The sequence below is a fragment of the Emiliania huxleyi genome (assembly GCF_000372725.1).
Source record: "Emiliania huxleyi CCMP1516 chromosome Unknown EMIHUscaffold_17, whole genome shotgun sequence".
Lineage (NCBI taxonomy): Eukaryota > Haptophyta > Isochrysidales > Noelaerhabdaceae > Emiliania > Emiliania huxleyi.
The window spans coordinates 726,210-752,586 of NW_005200881.1; the positions used below are offsets into that span (position 1 = coordinate 726,210).

The 26,377-nt window shown below is 64.8% G+C and overlaps 11 protein-coding genes across 11 annotated transcripts; 6 read left to right on the top strand and 5 right to left on the bottom strand.

Moving 5' to 3' along the window:
- Nucleotides 1–233: 233 nt before the first annotated feature.
- Nucleotides 234–1,346, top strand: EMIHUDRAFT_99134 (hypothetical protein; the record flags this gene model as incomplete). Its single annotated transcript, XM_005784537.1, has 1 exon — nt 234–1,346. One exon carries the CDS (start codon nt 234–236, stop codon nt 1,344–1,346), a length of 1,113 nt encoding a protein of 370 aa, XP_005784594.1.
- A 1,579-nt stretch (nt 1,347–2,925) lies between these two features.
- On the top strand, nt 2,926–4,743 carry EMIHUDRAFT_352658 (hypothetical protein). The gene is made up of 5 exons (XM_005784538.1): nt 2,926–3,419; nt 3,536–3,614; nt 3,739–4,196; nt 4,268–4,371; nt 4,443–4,743. The coding sequence occupies exons 1-3, from the start codon at nt 3,086–3,088 to the stop codon at nt 4,004–4,006; spliced, it is 681 nt and encodes a 226-aa protein (XP_005784595.1). The 5' UTR covers nt 2,926–3,085; the 3' UTR covers nt 4,007–4,196; nt 4,268–4,371; nt 4,443–4,743.
- A 393-nt stretch (nt 4,744–5,136) lies between these two features.
- EMIHUDRAFT_202787 (hypothetical protein) lies at nt 5,137–6,806 on the bottom strand (the record flags this gene model as incomplete). Its single annotated transcript, XM_005784539.1, has 5 exons — nt 5,137–5,208; nt 5,285–5,671; nt 5,758–6,413; nt 6,487–6,683; nt 6,781–6,806. The coding sequence occupies 5 exons, from the start codon at nt 6,804–6,806 to the stop codon at nt 5,137–5,139; spliced, it is 1,338 nt and encodes a 445-aa protein (XP_005784596.1).
- A 736-nt stretch (nt 6,807–7,542) lies between these two features.
- EMIHUDRAFT_202788 (hypothetical protein) lies at nt 7,543–8,322 on the top strand (the record flags this gene model as incomplete). The annotated part of the gene is made up of 2 exons (XM_005784540.1): nt 7,543–8,049; nt 8,128–8,322. 2 exons carry the CDS (start codon nt 7,543–7,545, stop codon nt 8,320–8,322), a joined length of 702 nt encoding a protein of 233 aa, XP_005784597.1.
- Nucleotides 8,323–8,610: 288 nt separating this feature from the next.
- Nucleotides 8,611–10,192, bottom strand: EMIHUDRAFT_434244 (hypothetical protein). Its single transcript, XM_005784541.1, has 7 exons — nt 9,525–10,192; nt 9,396–9,431; nt 9,298–9,324; nt 9,183–9,223; nt 8,997–9,116; nt 8,882–8,925; nt 8,611–8,801 (listed from the first exon to the last, which is right to left on the bottom strand). Exons 1-7 carry the CDS (start codon nt 10,135–10,137, stop codon nt 8,678–8,680), a joined length of 1,005 nt encoding a protein of 334 aa, XP_005784598.1. The 5' UTR covers nt 10,138–10,192; the 3' UTR covers nt 8,611–8,677.
- Nucleotides 10,193–11,600: 1,408 nt separating this feature from the next.
- EMIHUDRAFT_202791 (aminopeptidase) lies at nt 11,601–13,338 on the top strand (the record flags this gene model as incomplete). Its single annotated transcript, XM_005784542.1, has 3 exons — nt 11,601–11,636; nt 11,706–11,900; nt 11,968–13,338. 3 exons carry the CDS (start codon nt 11,601–11,603, stop codon nt 13,336–13,338), a joined length of 1,602 nt encoding a protein of 533 aa, XP_005784599.1.
- Nucleotides 13,339–13,796: 458 nt separating this feature from the next.
- Nucleotides 13,797–16,563, bottom strand: EMIHUDRAFT_434246 (hypothetical protein). Its single transcript, XM_005784543.1, has 8 exons — nt 16,246–16,563; nt 15,818–16,013; nt 15,419–15,548; nt 15,191–15,345; nt 14,793–15,080; nt 14,516–14,666; nt 14,323–14,406; nt 13,797–14,248 (listed from the first exon to the last, which is right to left on the bottom strand). Exons 1-5 carry the CDS (start codon nt 16,477–16,479, stop codon nt 14,911–14,913), a joined length of 885 nt encoding a protein of 294 aa, XP_005784600.1. The 5' UTR covers nt 16,480–16,563; the 3' UTR covers nt 13,797–14,248; nt 14,323–14,406; nt 14,516–14,666; nt 14,793–14,910.
- Nucleotides 16,564–18,330: 1,767 nt separating this feature from the next.
- On the top strand, nt 18,331–19,416 carry EMIHUDRAFT_449548 (hypothetical protein; the record flags this gene model as incomplete). Its single annotated transcript, XM_005784544.1, has 3 exons — nt 18,331–18,833; nt 18,900–19,094; nt 19,162–19,416. The coding sequence occupies exons 1-3, from the start codon at nt 18,423–18,425 to the stop codon at nt 19,414–19,416; spliced, it is 861 nt and encodes a 286-aa protein (XP_005784601.1). The 5' UTR covers nt 18,331–18,422.
- Nucleotides 19,417–19,469: 53 nt separating this feature from the next.
- On the bottom strand, nt 19,470–20,543 carry EMIHUDRAFT_449549 (hypothetical protein; the record flags this gene model as incomplete). The annotated part of the gene is made up of 2 exons (XM_005784545.1): nt 19,470–19,800; nt 20,016–20,543. 2 exons carry the CDS (start codon nt 20,541–20,543, stop codon nt 19,531–19,533), a joined length of 798 nt encoding a protein of 265 aa, XP_005784602.1. The 3' UTR covers nt 19,470–19,530.
- Nucleotides 20,544–20,719: 176 nt separating this feature from the next.
- On the top strand, nt 20,720–22,842 carry EMIHUDRAFT_449550 (hypothetical protein; the record flags this gene model as incomplete). The annotated part of the gene is made up of 6 exons (XM_005784546.1): nt 20,720–21,214; nt 21,282–21,370; nt 21,445–21,546; nt 21,762–22,235; nt 22,303–22,350; nt 22,501–22,842. The coding sequence occupies exons 1-6, from the start codon at nt 20,740–20,742 to the stop codon at nt 22,840–22,842; spliced, it is 1,530 nt and encodes a 509-aa protein (XP_005784603.1). The 5' UTR covers nt 20,720–20,739.
- Nucleotides 22,843–23,459: 617 nt separating this feature from the next.
- EMIHUDRAFT_202796 (hypothetical protein) lies at nt 23,460–24,716 on the bottom strand (the record flags this gene model as incomplete). The annotated part of the gene is made up of 2 exons (XM_005784547.1): nt 23,460–23,543; nt 23,730–24,716. 2 exons carry the CDS (start codon nt 24,714–24,716, stop codon nt 23,460–23,462), a joined length of 1,071 nt encoding a protein of 356 aa, XP_005784604.1.
- Nucleotides 24,717–26,377: the final 1,661 nt, after the last annotated feature.

Sequence of the window (26,377 nt, forward strand, 5' to 3'; positions counted from 1 at the left end):
ATCCCCTCGAACGTGGCATTCGTTTCGGGTGATCAGATCACTTTTTTGTATCACCCTTGAGCACTTGAGCACTGGATAGGGCAAAGCCATACCGAGATGCCAACACATTGCATTACCCGCCGGAATTCAAAGGTGTCTCTCACTCAAGGAGGGCTCTTACTCAAGGAGGGCATCATCCTTCCAGGACTTTCGCTCGTTTCAGCTCATTGCCACTCCGCCACACACACAGAACAATGGGCTGCCACTCCAGCAAGAACGCGGACGCACGCGCCGTCAGCGGCGGTTTTGTCAGCGACGAGGCGTCAGCTGCTTCCTCTTACGGCGTCAACTTCTCCCTTTCTCTGATGAACATTACGGTTGACAAGGCAGCCAAGGAAAAGTACGCCAACGTTGCCGCCGGTTACAAGCTCACCTCCTTGAAGCTGTGGTCCTGGAACGATACCGACCTGCTCGATGCACTGTCCAGCGCATACACAGCGGCCGGGCTGAAGAAGCTCGAGGTCATGATCATGGTTCCGCAGGACGAAGTCATTGCCTTCGCCGACTCGGCAGAGAAGGCAAAGGAGCTGCTGCCCATCCTCAGCAGGTACCACTTTGTGAGGAGCATCGCGGTTGGCAACGAGCCCGATTTCCCCGGTGGAAACCCTCCGCAAGGCAAGGATCTCGAGATCTTCCAGAAGCTGCCGATGGCAGTCGCTAATGTGCAAGCTGCGCTGCAAGGCTCCCCGCCAGGCTCTGGCATTGTGGTCACGGTGCCCTTCTCCAATGGTGTGGTGGGGCCAAACAATGGTGACTGGGGTGACGTGATCATCAAGCAGGCCAACAAGAAGGTGGTTGAAGCGTGCATGCCCAACCTGGACTTCTGGGCTTTCAACCCTTACCCCTACTTCAGCTTTGAGGGCGTTCCGATGGGCGTCGACAAGACGACTTGGCAAGACTGGGTGCTTGGCAACGCCAAGACCCCTTTCGGCAGCCCCCCCCTTAGCAGCATGCTGGAGTCGCAGCTCTACAACATGCGCCACGCGCTGGACAAGCTCAGCAAGAGCGCGGGGTCGAAGCAGATTGCCATCACCGAAACCGGATGGCCGACGGAACCAAGCGCGGTTGGCGCATCGATTGCAAACGCGCGCCTCTTCTACCAGGACATGCGCCGCGACCTAGGCCGCATGACGACGACGTACAACCTCGTGCCCGGTTACGTCTTCCTTTTTGAACTCTTTGACGAGGCGAAGAAGACGGGAAACCCAGCAGAGGCACATTGGGGATTGCTCAACCAGGACGGAACCCCCAAGCTTGGCTTGACGGAGTTCGTCCTCCCCCCATCTTTCTCGGCAACAAAGCCCTGACCGGAAGGAGCCTCCCGTTGAGTTGACTGACTGTGTGTGTGTGTGTGTGTGTGTGTGTCTAGGAATCCTACTGCCCCACAGCGCAGCCAATGATCGTGGCCCCTCTCTTGCAGCCCACTCTTGTGAGCGAACCCGATGTGCCGTCTCGCGCGAGTTCCCTGATAAAAATAAATCTCTTCTCATGGCCGCTATTTTGCCACATAAAGAAGACATTCGTGGCCGGTGTACTCCGTTCTTGCCTCGGTTTGATGGCTAGCGCATCACACCCCTCTCCTTAAAATCCCTGTGTGGTGGCGGCGTGCCGTCCTCCCATCCCTCCCTTGGGTTTTTAGGTTCTTTCTTTCTTTCTGGGTGTACCTGTGTTAGTGCCAGTGCGCGCCAGTCCCGTGCCCAGTGTCGTTCGAGGGAGTCATCGTAAAATTTGGAGCACTGGGGTAGGGTGCCCAAAGGGCCCAAAAAAAGAAAGGGAAAAAAGAAATGGGCCACCCCCGATCGCAGCACTTCGTGTTGGCCAGTCGAGAAATTGAGAGTGTGACTAGGAGGGTGGGACGCTGGGAATTCTCAAAGGTATACCCTTGGAATGGCCGGATCCAGCCTTAAAAGTACGAGATCGCGCGCGCTTCGCGCACAGCACCGCCTGTTCTCCGCGGTTGAGTGACGACGCGTGCCGTGTACCAGCAGAGTTGGGCGCGCGCGGCGCGACGGCGCCCGCGAGGGAAGGCGCGGGTGCAGCGGCCGCCGGCGGCCGTACCGCCCGCCAGCCGGCGCAGCAGCGGCCAGCGCAGCGGCCGCCGGCGCAGCAGCCAGATCAGCCGGTGCGCGCCTTGCGAGGCGAGTACTCGTTCGAACTTTGCGAGCCGTGCGCGCGCCGAGGCGCCCGCGGCGCGCGCCCGCCCGGCTGCCAGTAGGAGGCGGCGCAATATGGCCTATAGTACAGCCCTTGAGGAGGAGGAAGAGGCTGGCTGGCAGTGCTGTATGCCGCCGGGGGCAGTTTTTGGGTGCTGTCCCCATCCCAGGGGGCTGCAGAAGGCGTCCGCAGCCGGAACAACCCGCCCCCCCAGCCGAGGCCGGTCGAAGCCCACTTGGGCACAGCCATGAGGAGTCCTCTTGGTGCTCCTGGCGGCCGTTGGAATGGCGAGCGCGCGCCGATGGGGGGGGGGGGGGGTCTTGCTTGCTCCACACCGAGCGCCATCGGTCCGGACCGGCGTGCCCACCGAGGGGTGGCAGCCTGCACAAGGTCTGAGCCGCGGGCGCTCGGCGCCAAGTGCAGTGTCACGCTCGCGCTGGAGCGGGACACAATGGGAAACCCTCGTTTCCTATGAACTCGGTCCCCCAACGGAAGAGGCCTCGCTCCGGAACAAGCCAACATCAGATTTGCCTCGTGCGTCCCTTTTTGAGTCGGAAAGCTATTTCTTTTGGGTCCTGTGGGCACCCTAACTGGGGCACTTGGAGCACTTGGAGTGCAGTCGGTAACCTCACATCCAGGGCCGGAGCTGAGAAGCGCAGCCAGCGGGCCGGATGATCGGGATCGGGCGTCGAGGCTTCCAGAATTCTTTCTGTAAGCCCCGCGGCGTGAGTGCGCCGGCTGCCTAACGGTGGCCTTGCTAGCCAGCCTTCGCCTCCTCCGTGGACACCATCGCCGCGCGATGTCGATCCCATACGTCGCGGCGGAGACGGCAGAGACCAAGGCCGACGCGGACTGGCACCATCCGCAAAGACGCTGGCCGCGGCTGCTCCACATGTCGGCGGCGGCGGCTGCTGCTCTCATCCTCCTCCGGCTCGCTCTCGCGTGGACGGCGTCAGAGGAAACGAGAGTCGTCTACTTGATGCGACATGGCGAGAAGACCTTCAACAAGCGCAACAAAACCGCCTACCTCTACGCCTGCCTCAGCGAGAAGGGCTGGGCCCGTGCTTATAACCTCAAGGCGCTCTTCGGCCCGCAGCCATCTCCGCCGTTCCGCACGCCGAGCGCGCTCTTCGCGGGCAACTACTCCAATCCTTCGGACTGCCGCGACGAGCACGGCTGGTACCGCACGCAGACCACCATCGCTCCTCTCGCGGCCGCGTCGCCAGGCGGCTGCATGCCTCGCTCTCTCTCTCTCTCTCCTCTCTCTCTCTCCCTCCCTCCCTCCCTCCCTCTCTCTCTCTCGTTTTTCTCTGCGCCTGTTCACGCCTGCACGTGTGAACAGGCGGCCTCGACCTCGCCGTCGAGAGTGGGACAGGCTGGCTGCCAACTCTCTGTGCTGCAGAGGAGCGAGGGCACTGCAGGCATATCTCGGCCGATCTCGGCGCACCTCATCGACTCTCTGCACGTCCCTCTCTCTGCAGTGTCGGCCGTACCTCGGCCATACCTCGTGCAAATCTCGACCGTACCTCGGCCACACCCCCGCAGGCAGGCGGCCAAGCCCGGCAGCTCGCCTCACGACTACGGCGTCTGCTGCAACACCGCGGCGGCTAGGCGGGTCAAGGCGCCGGCCCATGTCGCCGCCCGCACCTCGGCAGCACCTCGTCGGCACATCACGGCCCCATCTCGGCTACACGTCGGCTACACGTCGGCTGCGCGACGGCACGCCGGCGAGGGTGCGTTGACGGATGAGTCAACAAACGCAGGGGGTGGCTCGCCCGGCACGGCGTCTAGTGAATGTGAATTAACATGCTGATTCAATGCAGGAGCGGCTCGCCCAGCACGGCGTCGGCGCGGTGCTGGTCGCTTGGGAGCACGCAAACATCGGCCTTCCTCTGGCGGCGGAGGGGCGGGCACGTGTCGGAGGGGCGAGCTACTCACGCGCACGGGCGCGGAGTAGGCTACCTGGCAGAGGAGCTCGGCGCGCCGGCGCACGAGCTGGCCTGGCGCCCGACCCTGCGCCCCGTCCTTGGCCCCCTCACCGAGGGGACTCTTCACAGCGGCTGCCTGCGAGCAGGCCCGACCCGGAGTTTGACCTGATCTTTGCGCTGCACTTCCGCCCCTCGGGCGAGTACCTGCGGCTCGAGAGGCTCTACCAGGGCTTCACGCACCACACCCAAGGCACCCTCGGCCCACCCCCGAGGGCTGGAGGAGTGTGGACGGCGTCTCTTCACGCCTCGTGCCGTGAGCAGGCTACCTCGGGCCTCAGGAGAGCTGCGGCGCGGTGGCGCCGCTCGAGTTCGAGCACGACCCGGACGCCTACAGCGCGGCGCAGGACGAGCTCTCTGCCTCCGGCTGAGCCTTCCTAGGAGCCTTCCGGACGCAAGAGGCAAGAGCTGGCCGCTTTGGGCGCATGTGTTCATTGTTGCCCGTTTCATTCGCGTCGTACTCGTACTCGTACTAGCATGGACCATGGTGCATAGCAGCCAATTTTCGGTCAGGCGACAGCCAGTTCTCGGTGTCGGTCAGGCGATCAATATATTCAATATTTCCCGTGTGGTCCTTACGCCCCGTGTGCTAGTCTGCGCCCTTCCTTTGGCGCGTGTCGTGAAAACGGCGAGCTCGCCCCGTCAGACGAGCAGCGCACCGCGCCGGACCGGGAGGCGCACGAGCGCTCGGCACACTGTGCGGTGTGCGGCGGGGCTTTGCCCTTAGTAACCCTTAGCGTTGTACAGATACCCACTCACTAGCGCTCTCGTGTCTTGACAGTGGGTGCGACGAACTCCCTCTCCGAAGACCAAACAAGTGTACGGTGCAGTGAGGTCGAGTGCTCGAGGTCGATGTGCGCCACCCTCTCCGGAGATTCGTTCATCGACGACGTCCATTCCGACTGAGGGCCTAATAGAGCCTCCCCCCCCTACCCCTCTCCTCCTCCCTATCTCGCAATTAGCCAAAGACAGGCCACCAGATCGAGTCGTCTCGTGGAACGAGTCGACGGTTTTCCGCCCATACGTAGATCTAGGTTGTCGATCAAACGGGGCACTTTGCGAGCCGCCTCCGTCCCGTCTCGCCTGGAAGGGGAAAGCGAGATAACGTGAGGGATATGCTTGGAGAAGGCGAGGTGGCTGGCGCTCTGTTTGCCGCCGCACGCGTCGCAACTCTTCGCGCAGAGGTCCTTGACCACCTCGAGCTCGCAGCCCCCGATGGCGAGCAGCTCGGCGCACGTGGCGGCGGGCAAGGCGAGCTTCTCCACAGCGGGTGCGAGAAGCTCCTCGGGGGTGTCGGTGCACTCGAAGTGATCGAGCTCCGCATGGCCGTCCGCCTCAAACAACATGCGCCCGTACGGCTCTGGCTCCGGCTCCGGCTCCGGCTCCCAATCGGGGCATGTGTGCTCTGGGAGGCCGGCCTCCGGCACTGGAGCCATCGCGCAGGGCAGGTTGGGCCGGGCGATGCACTCCGACTTCGGGTAGCAGCACTTGATCTACAGGCCGGCCAGGATACTCACTCAACGGGGGGGGAGTCGAGAGGGGGGGGGGGGGGGGGGCTGCGGGAGTGTGTGGCGTGCACCTCATAGTCTCCATTCAGCGGCTCGCCGATGTGACCGCGGAGAATGAAGTGGTCCTCCTTCTCCGTCAGCATCGTCGGCGAGAGCAGGGGGTACGTCTTGTCGCCTCCACACGTCTTGCACGGGAGAACGACGTGATCCACGCCGTTCTCGTAGTTATCTGCAATCACCAGGGCGTCGCGGCAGGTTGCCACCGATGTTGCTGCGTTGATGGTGTAGTTCTGGCGCTGGCGCCCTTCGGAACCGTCCACATCTTGGAGTTCAATCTCCAAGAAGCCGCCCTGCATCACGAGCTTGGTCTCGTGCACCGCGACGGGGCAGTCGTCCGCGGCGTTCTTGAGCGTGGAGAGCTGAGGTGTCATGGACGAGGTCGTCATGGAGGGCGCCTCCGTGTAGTTGATCGTCGAGATGATTGCCCCCCAAAGACAGATGGCGAGGAGGAGGACCTGGAAGACGGCCAGCGCCGCGAGCAGCGACCTGGACAAGGATGTGGAGGGAACGGGGCCCTGCGAGTTCCTCTTGAGCTCGGCGACCTCCGCCTCTAGCTCGGCGATCCTCGCGCTGGCCTCGACCAGCTGCGCGTCCGCGCCCATAGCTCGAATGCCCGCCGCGTTGCCAATCCGCGTAAACTCAATTCTTTTACTCGCGAGTAAAAATTCTTTTGACCGCGCAAGATATGAAGGGTGGCTAAGGGCTCTGCTCGCAAGGCGCCCGCGTCGCAGACGCGGTACCATTGACAAATCTGCAATATACCCCCACACGAACAAATAGCAAAATCCGAATACCGTGCACGAACTGCGTGATGTGCGCCGGGCCGCAAGCCTTCAGTGGTGCCAAGACATCCGTAAAGTTGAAGCCGAAAAACGTCCGCCAAATCCGAGCTAGCGAGCCCAGCGTGCCCGCGGCCGCCTCCCGCGCAGCACCGCCGCTGGGGACGACACGCTGCGGAATCGGATCGAGCCCATGCACGGGCAAAGAAGGACGCTGCAGAAGCGGTTGGAGAGGCAGCTGGCGTCTGCCGTCACAACGAGTCCCAGCGCTGGTTGGACATGCGCGTCGGCTCGCCCGAGGACTGCTGTCGCGACCCTCCCGTCGTGACGCAGCCTCCGACGAGCTCTGCAACCGAGGAGAGTGAGGGTGCGCCTCCCCTCACTGCTGGCCTGGCTGCGCACCGCCCCACTAAGCACCCCCTCGAGCATCTCTACAAGCACAAGTACAAGGGCGACCTTCTCCAAGTCGTCAACACGCCCGGCGGCTCCGGCAAGACTTTAGCCTTGGCCACCCTCCTTGCGGAGCAGGAGGAGCTCCGCTCTCGGTCGGCAACGTGGCAGCTAGTCGAGAGACTCGGTAGTTGTGACCCCCCTGAGTGAGGACAGGAGAGAGAGAGCTTTTGTGGTGTTGGTGTACGCAATAACGGGACAGGGTAGTCGTTCTCTCTAGCTCCCCTTCTAGCTCTCAGCATGAGCTGCGCCCTGTGTCCGACCCCTTTTGCGCAGCAACACCTTAAACTTTCAGGCCCTCCAAATTCGGGTCGGAGCGTAGCGGAGTGAGTGGGCCCCGAGTTTGAAAAGGGCGACGGACGCTTGCGTCCTAGCCTCCAACAACGCCTCCCCGGCGCAGAGGGGCCCCCGGAGGGATGCTCAACCGCTCCACGCCACGCCGCTTGCGGCGGTCCTATTCCCAGCTCCGCTGAGGGCCCGCGCGTTATTACTCGCCCGCGGTGGAAATTCTTTTTACCTTAAGGTACGTGGCGAACCAAACGGCATCGGCGCACTGGCGAGCATCTCATGCAAAAGCATAGCGGCCGGGGTGTCTTCTGCTGCCTGATGACCGCCGCGCTGCCGGTAGTTCTCTACATGGCTTCGGATCCGCACACGGATCCAAATCGGCGGCTACTACGAATGCAGCAGCTTATCCAATTCCCGCTGCAAGTTCGCCTGATTGACCATGTCAGCTTGCACCAGCCTGCAGGCTATGAGCTGACCACAATCCCGCTTGAGATACAGCAGGTTCTTGCGGCCCTAGTAGACGATGCGCTAGGTGCAGGCCACGTTGGCGCTCCGTTTCATCACCATGTCGTCGACGGTCGAGCGACGGCACTGCCGCTCCCGCGTAACCTAGCTGCCCTACTCCGGGCGCTCATGCAGCCCAAGCTCGAAGAGTTCTGTGGCTGTGCACTGCAGAATGGCATCGTGCACGGTATTCGCGTGTACCATCCCGGCGCGCTGCTCTTGCCGCACGCCGACTGGCCCCACGCATGGGTTGTGTCTGCAACACTGAACGTGCGCCGGAACGTGACACTTCCGGACTGGCCATTTGAGTTACGCGGCCGTGATGGTAGAGCTACGCGTTTCGCACACCGTGAGGGCCAGGCCCTCATGTACGAAGCCTCGCGCTTGCTGCACAGTCGGCCAGAGCCCCTCAGAGGAGGTGTGTATGCGGCGGTCTTCATTGGCTTCACTCCTGTCGGCTACCCAAACATTCCGAGCGCGGGCATCGCGACGCGAGCGATCGTCACAAGCGTGATGGGCATGCAGCAGCTTGGCCTAAGGCTCGGACTGCTCTAGTGTGTATGGATCTCATTGTGCTGTGTGCAGTGGAAGCTGATAAAAAAACACCTGTCCTGTGTGCAGCCCGAATGGCGAATCCCCGAAAAACGCCTTTTTACTGGGCCAATAATATTGAATTGGGCAATGACCGTAAACCGAGGCCGGGGGGTGGTAGAGGACACTCTCCCGAGTCTAGCCCACCTAGCCCGCATCGAAAATCCCATACGCATACCACGGTACGTTTCTCGTTTGAGGATATTCTGAATTCTCCACACAGCGAGACACGATCGTTCGGTTGCATTTTTTGGGTGTGTTCGGTATTAAAGAATAAACGCCAAGTTAGCCCCATATAGCACCGGGGTGACCGTCCGGACTAATAAGAGTCGACGTACTCGAGGTTTCCGAGCCGCCGCCGCAGCCCCGCTGGCGGCGGCCCGGCCCGCACCACGCCAGCGAGCACGGCGACGTCGTCCCGCTTGCCGCCGTGGAAAGTGTACCTGTTCACGGGTGGCGGCGTGGTGGAGAGACGCCCGACTGGCATACTCGCAGCTCTGGCGCCGAAGGGAGGCGAACACACCCCTCCTGCGCCGCCGCCGCGGCGAAGGGTGTCGGCAGGCCCTCCTACACGACATGTCTACCTCCTCAGCCCTCGCGCAAACTCCGGCGAATGCGTGCTCAACTCTGCCCCTCGCCTCGTCCTCGCGCGCGCCCGTGGCGGCGGCAGCCTCGCCGATGGCGGCGGCGAGCGCGTCGACGGCTTCGCGCGCCGCGGCTTCGTCTGCCGCCTGTAGCTGCGGCACCCTCCGTGCAACCTGCGAGTGTGATGCCCGGCCGGTGAGCACGGAAGATGCTTACTGGAGGCGCCCCGTCGCGCGCGCCTCCATCTGCAGCGCCGAGTCGAAGAGGTTGTCGAGCACACCTGCTGCTCGGCAGAGGTGTGAAGCGACGCTGTTCCACAGCCGCGCGCCGAGAGAGCTTGAGTCAAGAACACGCCGTCCGTCGCGACGAGCAGCACGTCGCCTGTTCACGCGCGTGCCGACCGTGAAGAGACGCTCTTCACGCCGTTGGTCGCACGCCGCGGTGGGGGGCACCTACGCGCGCCGTCGCGCGTACCTCGTCCGCGTCAGCCGCCTGATCGCGAGTGATCTCGAGCGTGACCTCGACCAATCTCGGCCGATCTCGGCCGATCTCGGCCGATCTCGATTTGTCTTCTGCGCCAGCCGCCTGCTCCATCTCGCCGTCGAGCTGGTACGGGCAGTTGAAGTAGTGCGTCTGCTCCGCCGTCCGCAGCACCTGTGCCACCGCAGAGGTGTGAAGAGGAGCCTGGTCCTGGAGGTGCGCGTCTGCTCCTGCCGTCGTCCGCAGCACCACGCGAGGCCAGGCGACCGTCCCGCCCGCGCGGAAGCGGCGCGCCGCAGGCCGCAGCAGCATCGCGCCGCAGTCGCCGATGTTGAGGAGGCGCAGCGTCGCGCCCTCCGGCTCAAGCTGACCGACCAGCAGCGTCGAAGACCCCGCCACCGGCGCCTCACGCAGCCGCTGCGCCGTCCCTGCGAGGACGGCCCGAAGCGCCTCGCACGAGCCGTCGAGCCGCTCGTCGCAGGAGCGAAGCAGCGCACGGGAGAACTCGCCCGGGTCGACGAAGGCGCTCGCGGAGCCGCCCACGCCGTCCGCAACTCCAAATGTGCCTTTGGCCTCATCGCAGAAGAAGGCGTCCTCGCCGCCCTTGGCCGCCTTGCTCGGGTGCGGGATGCCGCACGCGCCGAAGAGCAGGTGCAGGCTGCGCGAAGGCTGGCGAGCTAGTGGCCCAGACGGGAGGCGTAGGGTCCCGAGCATGGATCGTCTTGGTAAGGCGCTTATACGAGCGTCATCTTGTAGTGAACAGGCCGAGTTCGCGGTTTGAGCGCCGCAGCTGTGAATAAATTAGTATCTCGAAATACTAGAGACCAAGCGCCCTCTCCCCGTCTAATCACTCCTCGTCGTCCGAGTGGCTGAGCTCGAGACCGAGACGCTCAGGATTGGGTCGGAACACGAGCTTGTCCATGTCCACACTCTGGTCGTCGTCGTCCATACGATTAGCTTCGCCGGCGACACACTGTACCCGTTGACGAGCCGCTTGAGCGTGGCCAGAGCTTGTACAAAGCGACGGCAAGCAGGATTAGGCCTGCGACTGCGTAGATGCTCCACATACAGGGTCGGGCTTGCTCGGGCCTCGGCGAAGAAGTCTCCTTGGCGCTTGGCTGCGTAACTAGTTTTCATAGTGAAAACCGGCGATTTCGAAGCGCCCGTGGCGGTTCGCGAGAAGGAGGGAGAGAGAGCGTTTGAGTGAGGGGCTCACGGCAAGGACACCGACCGAGGTCCGAGGGTGTTCGTTGACCGTAACCAAGACGTTATGCGTCCACGGCTGTAGCTCCCATCCGGACGAGGTGACGTCATCCACCTCCACCCCCCACTCCCCCCCCGACCACGCCCCCCCCACCACTCTGGGTGCGGTCTCGAAGAGCGTCGACATGGTGAGCGCCGAGGTGAGCGCCTCGCCTCTCAATCCGAACGCGTCTCTCAGCCACGCCCTCAGCTCCGGGACGATCTGTGCCACGATCCGCAGCGGGCCGCGATTCCCGGACCGCCTCGGAACACACCCGGACAGCCGCAGCGGGCAACCGCTGTGCTCCAGGCCACGTCCGACTCGCCCACACCGCAGCGAGGCAAGTAAATAAATAAATAAATACAAAGGACATCCCAAGCTAGGGCTGGGTCGAGGACAGACACGTCCCCACCTTTGCAGGATTTTGCAAAAGCGAGGGGGGAGGGCGCATCGCCGCGCGGAGAGGGCTGGGCACAGGGCACAGGGGATCTCTCTCGCATAGGATATGCACTCGGCGGCACGAGGGCAAGGCTGGGCGTCCTATGTTTGTGCTCCCCCCCGGACCCCTCGCTCTCGGGCACTAACCATCTGACCACTCATCGACGGGGCTTGGCGAGCGGCCGCGCTGCGGGGCAGGGCTGGTGAGAATGGGCTCTGGCCACTCGCCCGTGCGGTTGTAACCGCGCATCAGCCGAACGGAGGCCTCGACCGCCCCTCGCGGCAAGCTCTCGAGCATCTCGAGCAGCTCGCCCGCCGCCATCGCCGCCTCGAACTGCTCCCTCATGCCGAGCGCGCCGCATACCCTGCGGACCGCCTCCTGCTGCACCTCAGCGAGGCAAGTCGCTCTTTCCAGAGGGCAAGTCAAAATCTTTTTCCACGCGCCGCGGAAACCCAGGCTGAGTTGCCACCGCGACGAACGTGCATCAACACACACATGCTCTCCACCCGGGTCCGCGCCGTCGCCTTCGCGGTACTGCTGCCCCACGGCTCCTGCTTCGCTTTGAAGCGGCCTCGCGGCCGCGCGAGCATTCACATGCAGGTGGGCGGCGCGTTTCCGAGTGCGGAGCGGTGGAAGCAGCACCTCCTGAGCGAGCCTCCTCCGGCGGAGACGCCGGCGGTGCCGGTGCTCGTGCTGCAACAGGAGGAGTATGCCGACTGGCTCGCCGCGCAGTCCGACGAGCGGCAGGCATATCTCGCCGCGGCGGGCCTCTCCACCTTCAAGGACGATAAGCTCGTGCTGCTGCCGGAGAAGAGGCGCCTCGCGCCCAGGAAGCCTTCTGGCCAACGCCTTCGCTGACGAGTCGCTAGTCACTGCTAGGTGGGCCTTCCTGACGAAGAATGCATCGTCGCTCTTCGCCTTCTCGTCGCTGCCCTCGCGGCTGCCCACCGACGCCACCTACGCGCTCGAGTCCTCGCTGCCTCTGCCGCCGACCGCCGCCCTGTCGTGGGGACTCGGGTGCTACTCGTTCGATGCGTGCAAGGGCTCGCTCACGCGCAAGCGCAACGAGGGCGCGCCCCCCAAGTTCGCGAGCTTGGTGGTGCCCGGCGCGTGCGACGCGACCGACACGGCGACGGCGCTGAGCGGGACGTTCCTCTGCCGTGACCTGATCAACGCGCCCGCCGCCGACATGGGCCCCGCGGAGCTGGAGTCCGCCACGCGCTCGCTCGCCGCCGCGTGCGGTGCGAGCGTCTCCACCGTCGAGGGCGAGGCGCTCCTGCAGGGCTACCCGCAGATCCACGCCGTGGGCCGCGCGGCGGCCGACGCGAGGCAGCCGCGGCTCATCGACCTGACCTGGGGCGAGGAGGGCGCGCCGAAGGTGACGCTCGTCGGGAAGGGCGTCTGCTTTGATACGGGCGGGCTCGACATCAAGCCGGCGAGTGCGATGCTCACGATGAAGAAGGACATGGGAGGCGCCGCGCACGTCCTCGGCTTGGCGAGTATGGTGATGCGCGCCAAGCTGCCTGTCCGACTGCGCGTCCTCGTCGCTGCCGTCGAGAACTCGATCTCCGGCGACGCCTTCCGGCCGGGCGACGTGCTCGTCGCGCGCAACGGCAAGACCACCGAGATCGGCAACACAGACGCCGAGGGGAGGCTCGTGCTCGCTGACGCACTCGTGGAGGCGTGCGCCGAGCAGCAGGCACCCCCCGCCCTCAGAGGCGCCTCTTCACACGGCTGGCCGTGGAGACAGGCGTGCGCCGAGCAGCCGGAGCTCGTGGTCGACTGCGCGACGCTCACCGGCGCGGGGCGGGTGGCCCTCGGCACCGACGTGCCCGCCCTCTTCTGCAACGACGCGGGGGTCGACGTCGCCGAGCAGCTCGTGGCCGCCTCCGCCTCCGAGCAAGACCAGGTGTGGCGGCTGCCCCTGTGGCCCGGCTACCGCGAGCAGATCGACTCCAAGGTGGCCGACCTGAAGAACATCGGTGCGGGTCCGTACGGCGGCGCCATCACCGCCGCCCTCTACCTGAACGAGTTTGTCGAGGCGCCGGAGGACGGAGCCGACGGCGGCCCGGACGAGGCGGCGGAGACGGCGCAGCCTCCTCCGTGGCTCCACCTGGACATGATGGCGTACAACACGGGCTCCAAGCCGGGCAGGCCCGAGGGTGGCGAGGCGATGGGGATGCGCGCCCTCTACCGGCTGATCGAAAGGCGATGGGGCAGCGCGGCCAAGTGAGCGGCGCGGGAGGGGAGGGGAAGGGGGGAGGGCTTGCAGCTTGACGCTCCTGCCGCTGGTCGTCTGACCTTCTCTCGCTTCGGGCCTTTCTCTCAGCGACGCTGCAGACGGAGGCATGCGTGGCCGTGGGCTGACGAGAGATTCGCACCGATCTCCGGCCGCGGTGTGCGAGAATACATTCGTGAGATGGGCGCCTCGAAGAGAAAAGGTACATGCAGCAAAATCTCCTCTCGGTCTCGCTCCCCCGGGCGACACCCCGAGCACGTGCCCGTCCCGGTTGGACAGGGTCAGGGAGGATTCGGCTTTTTTTTCACCGCTTGTTGGGACACAGTCGATAAAGGTTAACGCCGTACTGACCACGCACGGCATCAAATCAATCTCCCAATCCGCCATGGACGATCCTGGATGCAATCGCTTTAAATGGGCCGGAATCTCGTGTGTGAACCGAGAACGCCTTGAGAGTTGTAATTGTGAGAGAGAGTCACGTACTACTACTATCGTATAATACACGTATCACGCTGCCTGACTCTGTTCTCTAACAGGCAAGTGGCAACCTGCTTTTTCACAGGCAGTGTCAGTAATGCTTGCCGCCCCACGTCGGCTTCCACCAGCCGGCCTGCTTGCCGCCCCTCTCCGGCTTGTCGAGCGGGTGCGACGAGCCGCCGAGCATGAGGTCCTCGTAGTACATGCCGTGCGGGATGGGCTGCGCGGCGTCCTTGCCGACGTAGAGACCGTAGAGAGCGCTGTGCATCCAGTAGTGCTGCGAGACGCCTCTCGCCTGCAGGGCCCCTTGAGGCTGCAGCTTGTGGAAGGCGAGCAGCGTGAACGGCTCGCCCGCCACGACGTCCCACTCGGGGCAATGCGGCGCGCGGTAGCGGGAGTAGTGCGAGCGAGCGGCGTCTCCCTCGACCTAACGGCGGTGCAAGCGCGTCGCCTTGGCGCGAACGCCTTTCGCTCGGCGCTCTCCTCGCGCCGATCGAGCACCGCCTCCCAGCGGTCCGGGTCGAGGCTGCAGCGGAGGAGCGGCGGCGAGGCGCACGCGACGCACTCGCTCTGGGCGCGAGACAGCTGCGCGAGGTTGTGGCGGCGTGGAGTGAGCGCGGCGGACGAGGGCACGGGCGCAAGCGGGTCAGAGTGCTGTCAACGCTGGGGATGGAGTGGGGGAGGGGGCCCCTACCTGCGCGAGGATGAGGCGCTGCGCGCTGCGCACGTCGAGCCCCAAGGCGGTGAGGTTGGAAAACATGCCTCCAAAGAGCTGCCGCAGCCGCAGCGAGGCGGCACCCGCAGAGACGGCCCACAGGTCGTCCACATACGCGTGGTGCGTGTGCCTGGTGGCATGTGCGTGTGCCTGGTGGGTTGTGGGTGTGCCTGGCGGGACTCGTCTCTGACGTGTCGTGGACGTGTCGTGGACGTGTCGTGGATGTGTCGTGGGCGTGTCTGCGGTGCGTGCGCGCCAGTAGAGGTGGACGAGCGACACGTTCGCGGGCCAGCGCCCCTCCTGCCAGTAGAGATACTCGCTCGGGCGGGCGGCGTCGAAGTGGAGCAGGTAGTCGTCGTGCGGCTTGAAGGTGCCTAAGGAGATGACTTGCAATGAATTGGTGAGTACCGATTCCACCGCAGGTAGTCGTCGTGCGGCTTGGAGGAGCCCGTGCTGATCATCGTGAGCAGCTTGCCCACCCTCCGGCGCGGGGCGCGGGTCCAGCGGTACGCGTGCTCGGCGTAGAAGGTCAGCGGCGGCGAGCCTAGCGCATCAAGACAGAGGGCGCTGAGGGCTGGGAACCCGTGCCCTCTCGAGCGCTGGCTGGAAGACACACCGATGTGCGCTCCGCATCTAGGGCATCTAGGGGCGAGCCAGCGGGCCGCACGTCGGCGAGGTCGAAGAAGGTCTCCATCGGGTCCGTGATGTGCATGCCGTACCCGGCGGGGAAGGCGCGCACCGTGCAGTTCATCCCGCCGCTCGAGGAGGCGCACTGCCGGTCGCCGTGCAGGTCGAACTCGACGGCGTAGCTATGGGGCATGTCTCGTACATGTCTAGGACGTGCCCTGGGATGTGTGCCGTGCAGGTCACTCGACGGCGTACAGTCCGAAACCGTCGCTGCTCCGGCGCAGCCACTGTCGCGCGAGCGACTGGGAGGAGGTGACGTGCATGTGGTGGATGTGCACGGGCGGCAGGCCGATCGGTGTCCCGTCCGCCGCGACGGGGCGGAAGCCTGAGCTACATTGACATCGATGAGCCTGCGTCGTGCTTCCACCGGCGCTAGGGCGGCTGCGCTGAAGGGCTCACGCTATAGGGTGCTGGATGAGGACGGGTACGATGCACTAGCGAGCGAGCGAGCGAGCGAGCGAGCGACGCCGCCGCCGCCGAGGCCGAGCGCGAGGGTGATCGAATTCAGCGAAGACAGCTCGAGTGTAGCCGAGTGTGTGTGTGTGTGTGGTATCGAGTGCACGGCCTCCGTGTTCCGCATCTAGGGTCGCAAGCCGTACGCGCTCACGGAGAGCGGCCCTGCTGTCGGCTCGGCGAGGGCGGCGCCGAAGCGGCCTGCATCCCTCCAGCCGGCAGAGTGCCAGCTGGCGCCGCGGCTGTGGAAGGGCCCGACCCGCTCAAAGGTCCAGACGCTCTCGCCGTCCTCGTCGCCCACCTCGCAGTGCTCGACCGACACCGGCGGGTGGCTCGCCTGCAGGAAGGTTTCGAGGAGGTTCAGAGAAGAGTGGCCGGGGGAGAGAAGAGTGGCCGGGGGAGAGAAGAGTGGCGGGGGGGCGGGGGGGAGTGCGATCGCGTGATGCGCGAAAGGATCGCCTCCTCCTCCGCACACGATCGGAACCGAGCACGAGTCCGCTTCTCTCTCTTTCTCGCCTCGTTCTCGCTGTGCTGTGTGCACTCAGTGCACATGCTACGTGCCCGCGCGCCTTCTCCTCCGCTGGCAGCTCGTGGAGGTAGTCGGTGATGCTGATCTCCGCTTCGGGAAAGGCGAGAGCGTACCCGTTGCGGTTCTCAAGCTTCGAGTCGCGCTGCGGCATGAACGGGCTGTACGAGCTCCATATCTTGACGCGGAGCGATTGCGCAAACTGCGACCACTGGGCGGACGGGCCAAGTATCGAGCTGCCGTTGCCTCTACTGCACCGTTGCCGCGCCTCACTCATAAGTGCGGTGATGTCAGCTCGCGCGCGCGCGAGGTCCTGAGCGCAAAAGGCGGCGGCCACCGGCGACTTGCTCGCGCAGTAAAGCTCATCCCGCGACACCGCCGGAGCTGAGGCCAACGCCGGAGCTGAGACGCCAGCCGTGCCGCCGCGCACCGCGAGTTGGTAGGCAGAGACGGCAGCCGCGCCTGCAACGAACCACACCACTCGCGCCGATCGCAGCCGTAACCAACGGCTGCGGCGGACGTCATGGACGTCAGCGACAGCCTCGTAGCCCTTCACGGCGCACATGACAGCAGCAATCACGGGACGGAGCGGAACGGAGCGTTGCTGGCGCGCTGAGAGAATTTCTGAAAAAGAATTTTATAATAAACTCCATCGCACAACACCCGGCAGGCGGCGGCGTCACAGGACGAGGCAGAAGAGAACGACGCGACAGAGGAGGAAATGACAAGGGAGAGAACGACGAGAGTGGGACGACCGCGAGGTGGCATGAAGATTGCAGCGAGAAAGAAGCGGCGAGAGACTGCGAAGAGAGATAGGAAGAGGCAGACTCCCTAGGGTGGGCGACGGCTAGCGCACCACACACCTCTCCTTAAAATCCCTGTGTGGTGGCGGCGTGCCGTCCTCCCATCCCTCCCTTGGGTTGTCTGTTTTCTTTCTTTCTTTTACACTGGGCACGAGTGTTCGAAGAGAGAGTGGACCTGAGCAACAACATGACCTGTAGGCAAATGATCGGAGTGGGAGTCAGAAATGTGGTCCTTGCGCGAGGGGAGCTCGATAGACTCGAGGGGCCAGGATACGCCGCGAGGAGGACACCTAGCGGCGGGGCGCCCCCTCTACTCGGAGCTAGCACTACGTACGAGAATACTCTCCGAGGGTTGGACCCGGAGCGGCCGCACACTGCTCGGTACCCCCCCTGCACATCTAAAGCCATGGGGGGGGGGGGGGGTCGGCCATGGCTTTAAATGTGCAGGGGGGGGGTACCGAGCAGTGTGCGGCCGCTCCCGCGTACCAGGTTTCCCCTTAACTGCAGGACGCCCCCTCTACTCGGAGCTACATGCACATGTACATGCATGTGGTGATACGAGAATACGCACCGCCCACGCAATACCTTACTCGAAGATAATACGAGACTTCAGACGCCTGCAGGAGGAAAAAAGAAAAGTTGATGGACTTCTCGTTCTCAAACAACTTTAAAATCCCTGTGTGGTGGCGGCGTGCCGTCCTCCCATCCCTCCCTTGGGTTGTCTGTTTTCTTTCTTTCTTTTACAACTCTAACACTCACATAAACGCACAACTCCGGACCCAAGACGCACAAGCACAGACAGTCGAGAAGGGGGAGAGACAGCAACGACAGTCAGAAGTCAGCGCTGGGTCCCAGGAAGGCGAATGCGATGACGGCCTCTAGTGTGAGCTCTAGCTAGTGAGCTCATACGCACGCCGGCAGATCGCGACTATATACAGCTAGTTAAGAGCCGACCGACCCTCGCGTCCGGTGCTCACCGACGGCCGGGCGGGCCGCCCGCCCACGCGCCGCCTACGCGCAGCGCGTGCGCCGCAAACTCGCCCGCCGACAGCGCTGGCCAGTCTCCATCGGCCGTCGCGAGAGGCCTGCCCGGCTGTCGCCGCGGGGCCCCCACGAACACCACGCGTCGGATGCGGTGCCGCGCGAACTCGCGCGCAAAGTGCACGCCCCACGCCCGCCGCAGCGCTCACACATCACGTTCGCTTGCCCCTTTCGCCCGCCGTACCCAATCGGCGCAGGTGTGATCTGGGAGGCTGCGGGAGCGGCGCAAAGAGGCAGCGTCGCGCATGCTTTCCGCAATGATCTTTTTATTTTGCGACGGCCTGGACGCTAGCTGCCGACGCCGGGCTGGCTTGGCTTCGAGTGGCTGCTTCTACACGGCTTCTACACGAGCACTGACGCCACTCGCCTGAGACACATGTACCTATCGGTCCTCTTCGGCACGGGTCTAGCGTGCGCGACGGCGCAGGCGTTCTTCACCCTCCTATTTGCGCGGCTGCTGCCGGACGGCATCTGGCGGCGCGAGCCCGGCTTCTTGGCCCACCAGGCTGTCGGCCTCCCGCTGATGCTCATAGTCGCAGGGGTCGGGACGGTAGCCTGGTTCTTTCCAGACGAGGCGTCGCAAAAACTCGCCGCCACGCCGGAGGGCCGCGTTCACGGCGACTTTCCAACCTCAGATTGGCTAGTGTCGCTGCTCCTGGGCGAGCTGCTGCTGTGGGACATTCCGATGTCGGCCTTCCCCTCGCTGCGGTCGGCTGCGTCCGTGGGGCACCACGTGATGATGGCTCTCGCGTGCGTGATCGCTCTCCAGCCCTACCTGCTCTACTACGTCCCCTTTCAAGGCGGCGGCGGCGCGCTGCGACAAGTCGCTGTTCACAGAGCCGTGCGTGAACAGGTGCCCTTCTTCGGCGGCGTGATCGAGCTGTCGTCCATCCCGCTGCAGGTGGTGGATGTGCTGCACCCGAAGCACTTCGTCGAGTGGACGGATAGGCCTCGGGTCGCGCAGCTCAACGCCGCCTGCCGCGTCGCCTTCGCGGCGCTCTTTCTGCTGACGAGGACGGCCCTCTTCCCGTTCGTCGTCTTTGGACAGGCGGCGACGCGACACGCCACACACCCTCCCCCTCTCTCCCTCCCACCCGAGGCGCGACCACCCCCAGGTCCTGCCCGACCTCTACCACGTCGCCTCTCGAGACCCGGACGAGCGAGTCGGCGCGGCGGTCGGCAGCGCCCTCGCCGTCGGCTTCCTGCTGCTGCAGCTCTACTGGTCGCGCCTTATCCTCAGGCAGATCCTCAAGAGAGGCGGAGAGGGCGGCAGCAAGGCCTCGATCCGGAGTCGAGAGGAGGCGTCGAGTCCAGCGACAGCGTACTCCCAGCTGGACGACGTCAGAGGTCATAGAGCAGTTGAGGCGTGACGTGATGGAGAGCCGGGTGTCCCTTGAAAAAATGTGGTGTGTGCAAAAACGCGTCGTGATAAATGTGTTCGTTAAGTGCTCCATTCGACAAGACCGATAATAACAACGACAACGTCAGTTCTCGGGCGCGTAGGCCCTCACCGCCCACTCCCTCGCGGCGTTGGTGAGCCGCGTGTTCATGATGCCGCCGATGCCGTACGCGCATCCGAAGCGGCCCATCCGAGCGAGCGTCGACGACGGCAGCAGCGGCCCCACCTGGCTGGCCCTTTGCGCGGGCGTGGCGATGGGCACGTTGTACATATTCAGCGCCAGGAGGTGGACGGGGGTGAGGAGGCACTGCATGCCGACGGGGGAAAGCAGCTGCGAGGCGTTGGCCGCGCTCGCCTGCGCGCGAGAGGGGGGGCGAATGGAGGTGGGCGGGCGGGGCGGAGGTGGCGGCGCCTCTCTCTCTCTCTCTCTCTCTCTCTCTCTCTCTCTCTCTCTCTCACACACACACACACACACACACACACACACACACACACACACACACACACACACACACACGCCTCTTCGAGCGAGCCCGACTTGACGAGCGTCTGGGCGAGGATCGGCGGCACCGTGAAGCCCGCCGCGATGGTGAGAACGTCTCGGCCGGCAAAGAGCATGTACGTTACGGGAGGGACCGGCGGAGGCTTGGCGCCGCCCGCTCCAAACATCCGCGCAAAGGCGGCGTCCTTTGCAACGCCGGCGCACATGTTGACAACCGTGACGCCAAAGAGCTTGGTGGCGCCTTTGACGAACTTGTTCTCTGCGTCGGGGTCGAAGGCGCGCTCGCTGACAGCGTCGATCGAGTTCGCGGTGGCGTAGGTCGAGCCGTAGACGCCGGCGACCATCCAGTACGGGAGGCTGGTCAGCATGACGTGAGGGCGCGTGAAGACCTGCCTCAGCCCCTTCAGCAGCGCGGCGCCGAGCCCGCTCTTCCCGGCGCTGTTCTCCGTGACGGCACGGTCGACAGTGAGGATGAAGGGCGCGGCGCAGCAGGCCGAGGCGAGGCCGCAGGCCGAGCCAAGCGCGCAGTCTACCCATGTCGGAACGGCAGCCGTCTCGTCACGCGTCCGAGGCGTGAGCGGCCCGCCGCCACCCATCGGCGAAGCTTGAACCTCGGGGTCGACCTCGGCCAAGCGAGCCGGGCTTGCACTGGCGATCGAGTCGAAACCACAAAGAAAAGATCGGCGGTCAAACGGAGCGAGCGAGAAATAAAGAAAAATGGGCGGCTAGCACACCGCTGCGCCACCCTCAGTGAGTCTACCTCGTCTGAGCAGACCCCTGCTCATCTTGACGATGCTGGCTATGCTGCATCTCCACTCAGTCGCGTCGCCGCCGCCCCCGCCGCAGCCGGTCCTCTGTCCTTCGAAGGGAGGCACGATCAGCGGCCTTGGCTCCGACGAAAAGCACATCGTCCGCCTTCCAGCCGACGCACCGACCAATCAGGAGAAATGGATGTTGACAAACGACTCGAAAATCAAGGGCTCGTTCACCGGTGAGTACTTGCAGGTCTTGCCCGATGACCGCGATGAGTACAACGATATCTACGGACAGGGCAGCTTCACGATGACGGGCCTCGATTTTGCCTTCACCGTCGAGAAGACGGGCATGCACACACTCTTCCTGCGTTGGGCGGGCGGTGACATGGGCGGCGGAAGCGACTCGCTGTATGCCGTGGTGCGCCGCGACGACACGGACGCTATCGTTCCCGGACCCGACATGTTCAAGCCGAAGCGGATCGGCATTGCGGACAACCCGGGCCAGTACCTGGGTGAGCGCCATATCTCACAGCACTCTGCTTGCATCGCCCTTCCCGACTACACGCTGTCCCCTCGCAGGTTGCTGCTACCACCACGCGACACACGAGTGCCCCTGCTACACGCCCGACATGAGGCCGGAGAGCTGCGAGGAAGAAGGCGGCTACTGGGTGAGCACACGCGCACAAGGCACATGCTCCCCCGCCCCCGCCTGCGAAAATGGCCTGCCCTTGCCTCCTCGCAGGCGGAAGCCGCGGGGGCCAAGAGATGGGGCGCGACCTGCATCGCTCCGAAAGGTGAGATGGAGGCGGTCCGGAAGCCTCTCTGGTACCTCTTCGCCGGGCAGGTGCGGGCTGCCCCCCCCTGCCTCCCCTCGCCAACTCGCCCCCCTCCTCCCCTGCCTCCCCTGCCTCCCCTGCCTCTCCCCTGCCTCCCCTCGCCAACTCGCCCCCCTCCTCCCCTGCCTCTCCCCTGCCTCCCCTCGCCAACTCGCCCCCCTCCTCCCCTGCCTCCCTCCCCTCCTCCGCGTCCTCGACCCGTCCCCGACCCGTCCCTCGCCAGGACCCCGACCACGAGTCAGGCGCCGGGGCGCAATCGACGCTGATGGACTTCGACTCGCCGCCCTGGGACTCGACCTGCGAGGCAGCCTCCACCGCGACCAAGGACTCGGGGATGGACTTCGCGCAGTGGCAGCTGAAGGCCGGCGACATCTACCACCTCGTGCTCTACCCGCGCGAGGACGGGACCGCCGTCGACGCCTTCCAGCTCGTCCCTCCCGGAGGCACGCCGCCCGCGCGCGACACCAGGCTCAAGCCGGGCGACACCACCCTCGACTGCCCGGGCGGGCCGCGCTTCACCAGCCCTGTCGACAGCCCCGGCGCCGACGTCAAGCACCACGAGCACGACAAGGCCGGCTGGGGCCACCGCGGGGACGGCGACGCCAATCTCAAGTGCGGCGCCTGCCTCGAGCCGCTCACCGATTTGAGCAAGTGTCCGACGCCCGAGCAGCTCTTTGCGATGCCAACCTGCGACAACGTGACCGAGGGCGAGAGGCGCGGGAGGCGGACGCGTCAACTGGTGCAGCAGCCGAGTTGTTTTGTAGGTGACCGAGGGCGAGATGTGCGAGGCGGACGGCGAGTGCGGCACCGACGTGCACCTCAACAACTGCGACGACACACTCCCCGGAGGAGGAGGAGGAGGAGGAGGAGGAGGAGGAGGAGGAGGAGGAGGAGGCAGGCCTTCGAGGAGGCACCGCAACAATAATGATGTGTACGTGCGTGCGGCGTGCCCCGTGGACAAGTCGGGCGGCGGTGTCAACGTCGCCGCGCTCGTCGTCTCCCTCCTCCTCGTCGCCGCCCTGCTCGCCGGCTACGTCCACCTCTCCCGCAAGACCCACGGGGGCGCGGTCGTCCTCCCGTGGAACTGGCACAAGGTGACGCGCACCGGGGCCGCCCACTCCGCCGACCCAATCGTCCGCTCGTGCGTTTCGACCGTCTACGCAGCTCCGTACGCCGCCCCCAGCTGCCCGCTCTCCACGGCGGCGGTGCCTTCCGCGGCCTCGGCCACGGCCCTCCCCGCGGCGGGGGCTGGTGGCGCCACCACGTACGGCCTCGCCAGGGACGTTCGCGTCGCGCCGGCCTGAAGACTGGCGCGGTGAAGGTCAAGTGCGAGTGCGCGAGCCAGCTAGCGCGACGGGGCCAAGAGGCGGCAGAGTCTCTCTCCTGTGGGGGCGGGACCTAGGATGCGAGCGCGGGGCGGTCGGGAGAGGCGCGCTCGCTAGTGCGAGTGGAGGAGCTCTGTGAAGCGCCAGCAGGGGGACCTGCCACTTGACCTGACCGTGCGTGCGTCGACGGCTCATGCGTAGCGACGGCGGCATGAGCGTTGAGACACCTAAAGCCGTATGTACGTCTCCACGCGGTCCCTGAGTGCTGAGACATGCGCCAACGGTGTGGGCAGTGGGCCCATGTCCATGTGATTGGATGGTTGCTGGTTGGGGAACACTTGTGGGTAGTTGGAAAGGGATTTGGACGTACACGTAGAGTAGAGTCAAGAGTGGATAGCCAACGGACTACGCGATCTCATACACGGCTCTCTCTCACTAGAGAGCACAAGAACGCATGGGACATGCGACACCTAAACGGCGTAAAGGATATGGGGCCCGTTAGGCATATACGGCTACGCTCACGGGCATTCGGACATCGGACACGGCGAACACACACATATGTGCTACTCTTTCGACTCACCGACTCTATCTAGAATCTACTCAGTCTTTGGCCGTCTGCGCACTTCCCACACCAGCCCGCACCGCTCGAGCAGCAAAATCGCGCCGAAGACCCAGTCCTCCTGCGCGCCGTGCGGCGAGTTGCAGGCGAGCGTCGGGTGCAGGTGGTGGCGGGCGTGGTGTGCCTCGCCGCTGGACAGCAGCCCGAACCAGCGCGCCGGGATGTCCCACGCCGCCCCGCCCCGCCCCGCGTGGTCCGCGCGGTGCTCGTCGTGCGCATAGGCGTTGAAGAGCAGGTTCATCTGCACCGCGAAGGCGCCTCCCGCCGAGGCGGCGTCCCTCGCCATGTCGCCGAAGCGGTGGACCACGAAGTCGGTCGGGTCGACGAACCACCACGCGGCCAGCGCGCGCGCCGGGCGGAGGAGGGTCGCGTCCACGACATCCTGCGCCTCTCCGGCCGCGAGCAGCTCGAGCGCAAAGAGTTCCGGCGCGTCCGCCTGCCAGTCCCTCATGTGTTCGACTCTGGTCCGGAAGTTGTGCCGGTCGAACAGCCAACCGAGGTAGGCGTATGCGACGCCGCACTGCACCGGGCTGTGCGGGTCCTCTTTACCGTCGCTGTGCCTGTGGTGGTGGCGGTGCAAACTGCTCCACCACATGCAGCGGGTCCCCGTGTTGCAAAAGGCGGCGAGCAGCCACGTGAACGCGCGCGACGTCTTGAAGCAGCGGTGCGCGAAGAAGCGGTGCGCAAGAGTGTTTGCAAGGTGCGTCAGCAGCATGTAAGCCGCAAAGATTAGCAGCAGCACGAGCGCGTCGATGCAGACCAGCGCGCCGCGCCACCGGCTAAATATGAGCAGCGCGTGCCCCGCATCAGCGACCTGCATCGCCGGGAGCCACATAGACCCGTGGATCATGCGGCCGAGGCCCAGCGGGCCGAGGTTCGCGTAGGACGGCAGCGCGCTCGCACTCGCGCAGAGGTCGACGTACAGCCGCTTCCACGACACGGCGTGAGCGCGCGCGCAATTCGCAAGCGGCGCCGTCCAGTCGCTGGCGATGCCGCGCAGTTCCTCTCTCGCAACGGCGACTAGGGTCGCAGGCGCAGCCGCGCGCCGGTGGTACCAGCGTATGACGATGACGCTGACGAGCGAGGCGGCGACGTGGTGCGGCGCATAGAGGAGAGCTCGGCCGCACTTGTAGTACCAGCAAGCGGTAAAGACGAGCGAGGCGGCCGATTTGGCGGCCGCGAGCGCAGTCGCGCGCGAGCAGGAGCTTTCGGCGGCGACGCGAACAGTGTCCATGTTTTGTGCTGCGCTCAATTTCACGGATCTGGCGAGGCACTTCGAGCCGAGCGCAGCCCCAGGAGGCGCTGGAGCGGAGGGACTCAGTCAATTTTCTTTTTTCTTTTTGACCGCGCTTAGGGTAAACGGCTCTGCCCGCAAGGCGCCCGCGTCGCAGACGCGGTCGTCTGGCCGAAGGCTCATCCAGCCATATCTCGTGGTGTGTGCACTGCGCAGTGTGGTTTCTTTATCTACATCGATGTAGGTCACGAGGCCCCGCCGTGCAGGGCGCTACGGGCTCCGGCCGGACGTGGCAGCGGCGGAGCGTCGCGACTCCGCCCTTTTTTCGCCCAACACGCTATCCACCGTCACCGACCCTGCCGCCAGCGCCGCGGCTTCCCGCCGCGCGCGCTCAGGCTAGGGGCGCTCGCTCACCGCATCTCGGTTTGCGCATTGAGCTCTGAGGCCCCCATCACGCCGGGGATCCACGGCCGGCGAGGCGTCCCGCCGGAGGCCAGGATTGAGGCACCTGCGCCGTCGACTCGGCGAGACCCTCGCCATCACCAGCCTCTACCTGGGAATACCGCATCCGCATTCCCGCTCATCGCTTTGCGCATTCCGCAGATCCCTCAGGGGGCATGGACGCGTTCCTCCCTGGGGGTCAACTCGAGCGGCCCCTATCTTGGCTCGGCCGAGCACGCCTGCCAGCGTGCTACAATCCCAGAGTCGGCCGCCGGGGCGGGCGTTTGCCCGCCCAGGACGCCCCGGCCGAACGGCGGTACCATTGACAAATCTGCAATATACCCCCACACGAACAAATAGCAAAATCCGAATATCGATCTGGGCCGTGCAAGCCTTCAGCTGGTGCCAAGACATTCGTTCGTAAAATTGAAGCCAAGAACGTCCGCTAAATCCGTGCTAGGGAAAGCTGATCGAGCCCGCGGCCGCCTCCCGCGCAGCACCGCCGCTGGGGACGACGAAGGCCCCCGCACGGGGGGTCCCGGGGGGCACCATGATCGTCCGCCAAGGGTCCGGGGTCGCCCAGGCAAGTGGCCCAAATCCGATGAGTTTTCCAGGTGTGAACAGCAGCTGAGAGGTGTGAATTCATCCCGGGCGGGGTGCGGGGCGGCCGCCCCGCAGAGAAAATTTTGCGTGCTGGGGCACTGAGATCGCAGTTTTCGTTAGTCCACGGCGGATGCCAGCGGCAGCTGTTTCGAAGATTCGCGGTGCCGCATTTGAGCATGAATCAGCGACCTTTCTGCTGGCATCACGCATAAGAGAAGCCGAGAGGCACGAGGTCCTCCAATTTGCCGGATCAGCAGCGCGGTCTGGAGCGTGGTTGTGCGCCGGCACACTTGCCGACGGGCGCCGGGGTCTCTTCGGGTAGGGGGACTAGTTCGCAAGCGCCTTCCGCAGTGGCCACATCAGCCTCTCAAGCATACCTCTCACTACGGCTTGAATCCTCATGGCCGCTCCGTTCCTATACACACTCTCGAACTCCTTCCGCTCCCGCCTGATGCGGCGGTTGTGGGCCTTATGGCTATTCTCTGCTAAGAACGATCTCACCCAGTCCCGAGGCGGCCCGTCCATGCGTGACACCCTGTTATTAGAACTTAACGTGAATGTTTGATCTGCGACAAGCTCCGACGTCACGCGCATCCAGTTCCTACCCCCAGGGAGGT

What these genes read in the sequence shown, in the direction of transcription:
- EMIHUDRAFT_352658 (XM_005784538.1), top strand. Translation starts at nt 3,086, where the DNA reads ATGTCGGCGGCGGCGGCTGCTGCTCTCATCCTCCTCCGGCTCGCTCTC. An exon ending in TCTCGCGGCCGCGTCGCCAG is followed by an intron (nt 3,420 to 3,535) that starts GCGGCTGCATGC and finishes ACGTGTGAACAG; the next exon opens with GCGGCCTCGACCTCGCCGTC. An exon ending in GAGGAGCGAGGGCACTGCAG is followed by an intron (nt 3,615 to 3,738) that starts GCATATCTCGGC and finishes ACACCCCCGCAG; the next exon opens with GCAGGCGGCCAAGCCCGGCA.
- EMIHUDRAFT_434244 (XM_005784541.1), bottom strand. Translation starts at nt 10,137, where the DNA reads ATGCTCGGGACCCTACGCCTCCCGTCTGGGCCACTAGCTCGCCAGCCT. An exon ending in GCTGCTCGTCGCGACGGACG is followed by an intron (nt 9,224 to 9,297) that starts GCGTGTTCTTGA and finishes GCCGAGCAGCAG; the next exon opens with GTGTGCTCGACAACCTCTTC. An exon ending in ACTCGGCGCTGCAGATGGAG is followed by an intron (nt 9,117 to 9,182) that starts GCGCGCGCGACG and finishes TCACACTCGCAG; the next exon opens with GTTGCACGGAGGGTGCCGCA.
- EMIHUDRAFT_434246 (XM_005784543.1), bottom strand. Translation starts at nt 16,479, where the DNA reads ATGAGTGAGGCGCGGCAACGGTGCAGTAGAGGCAACGGCAGCTCGATA. An exon ending in AGCTGCCAGCGGAGGAGAAG is followed by an intron (nt 16,014 to 16,245) that starts GCGCGCGGGCAC and finishes ACCTTCCTGCAG; the next exon opens with GCGAGCCACCCGCCGGTGTC. An exon ending in CGCCGACGTGCGGCCCGCTG is followed by an intron (nt 15,081 to 15,190) that starts GCTCGCCCCTAG and finishes TTGATGCGCTAG; the next exon opens with GCTCGCCGCCGCTGACCTTC.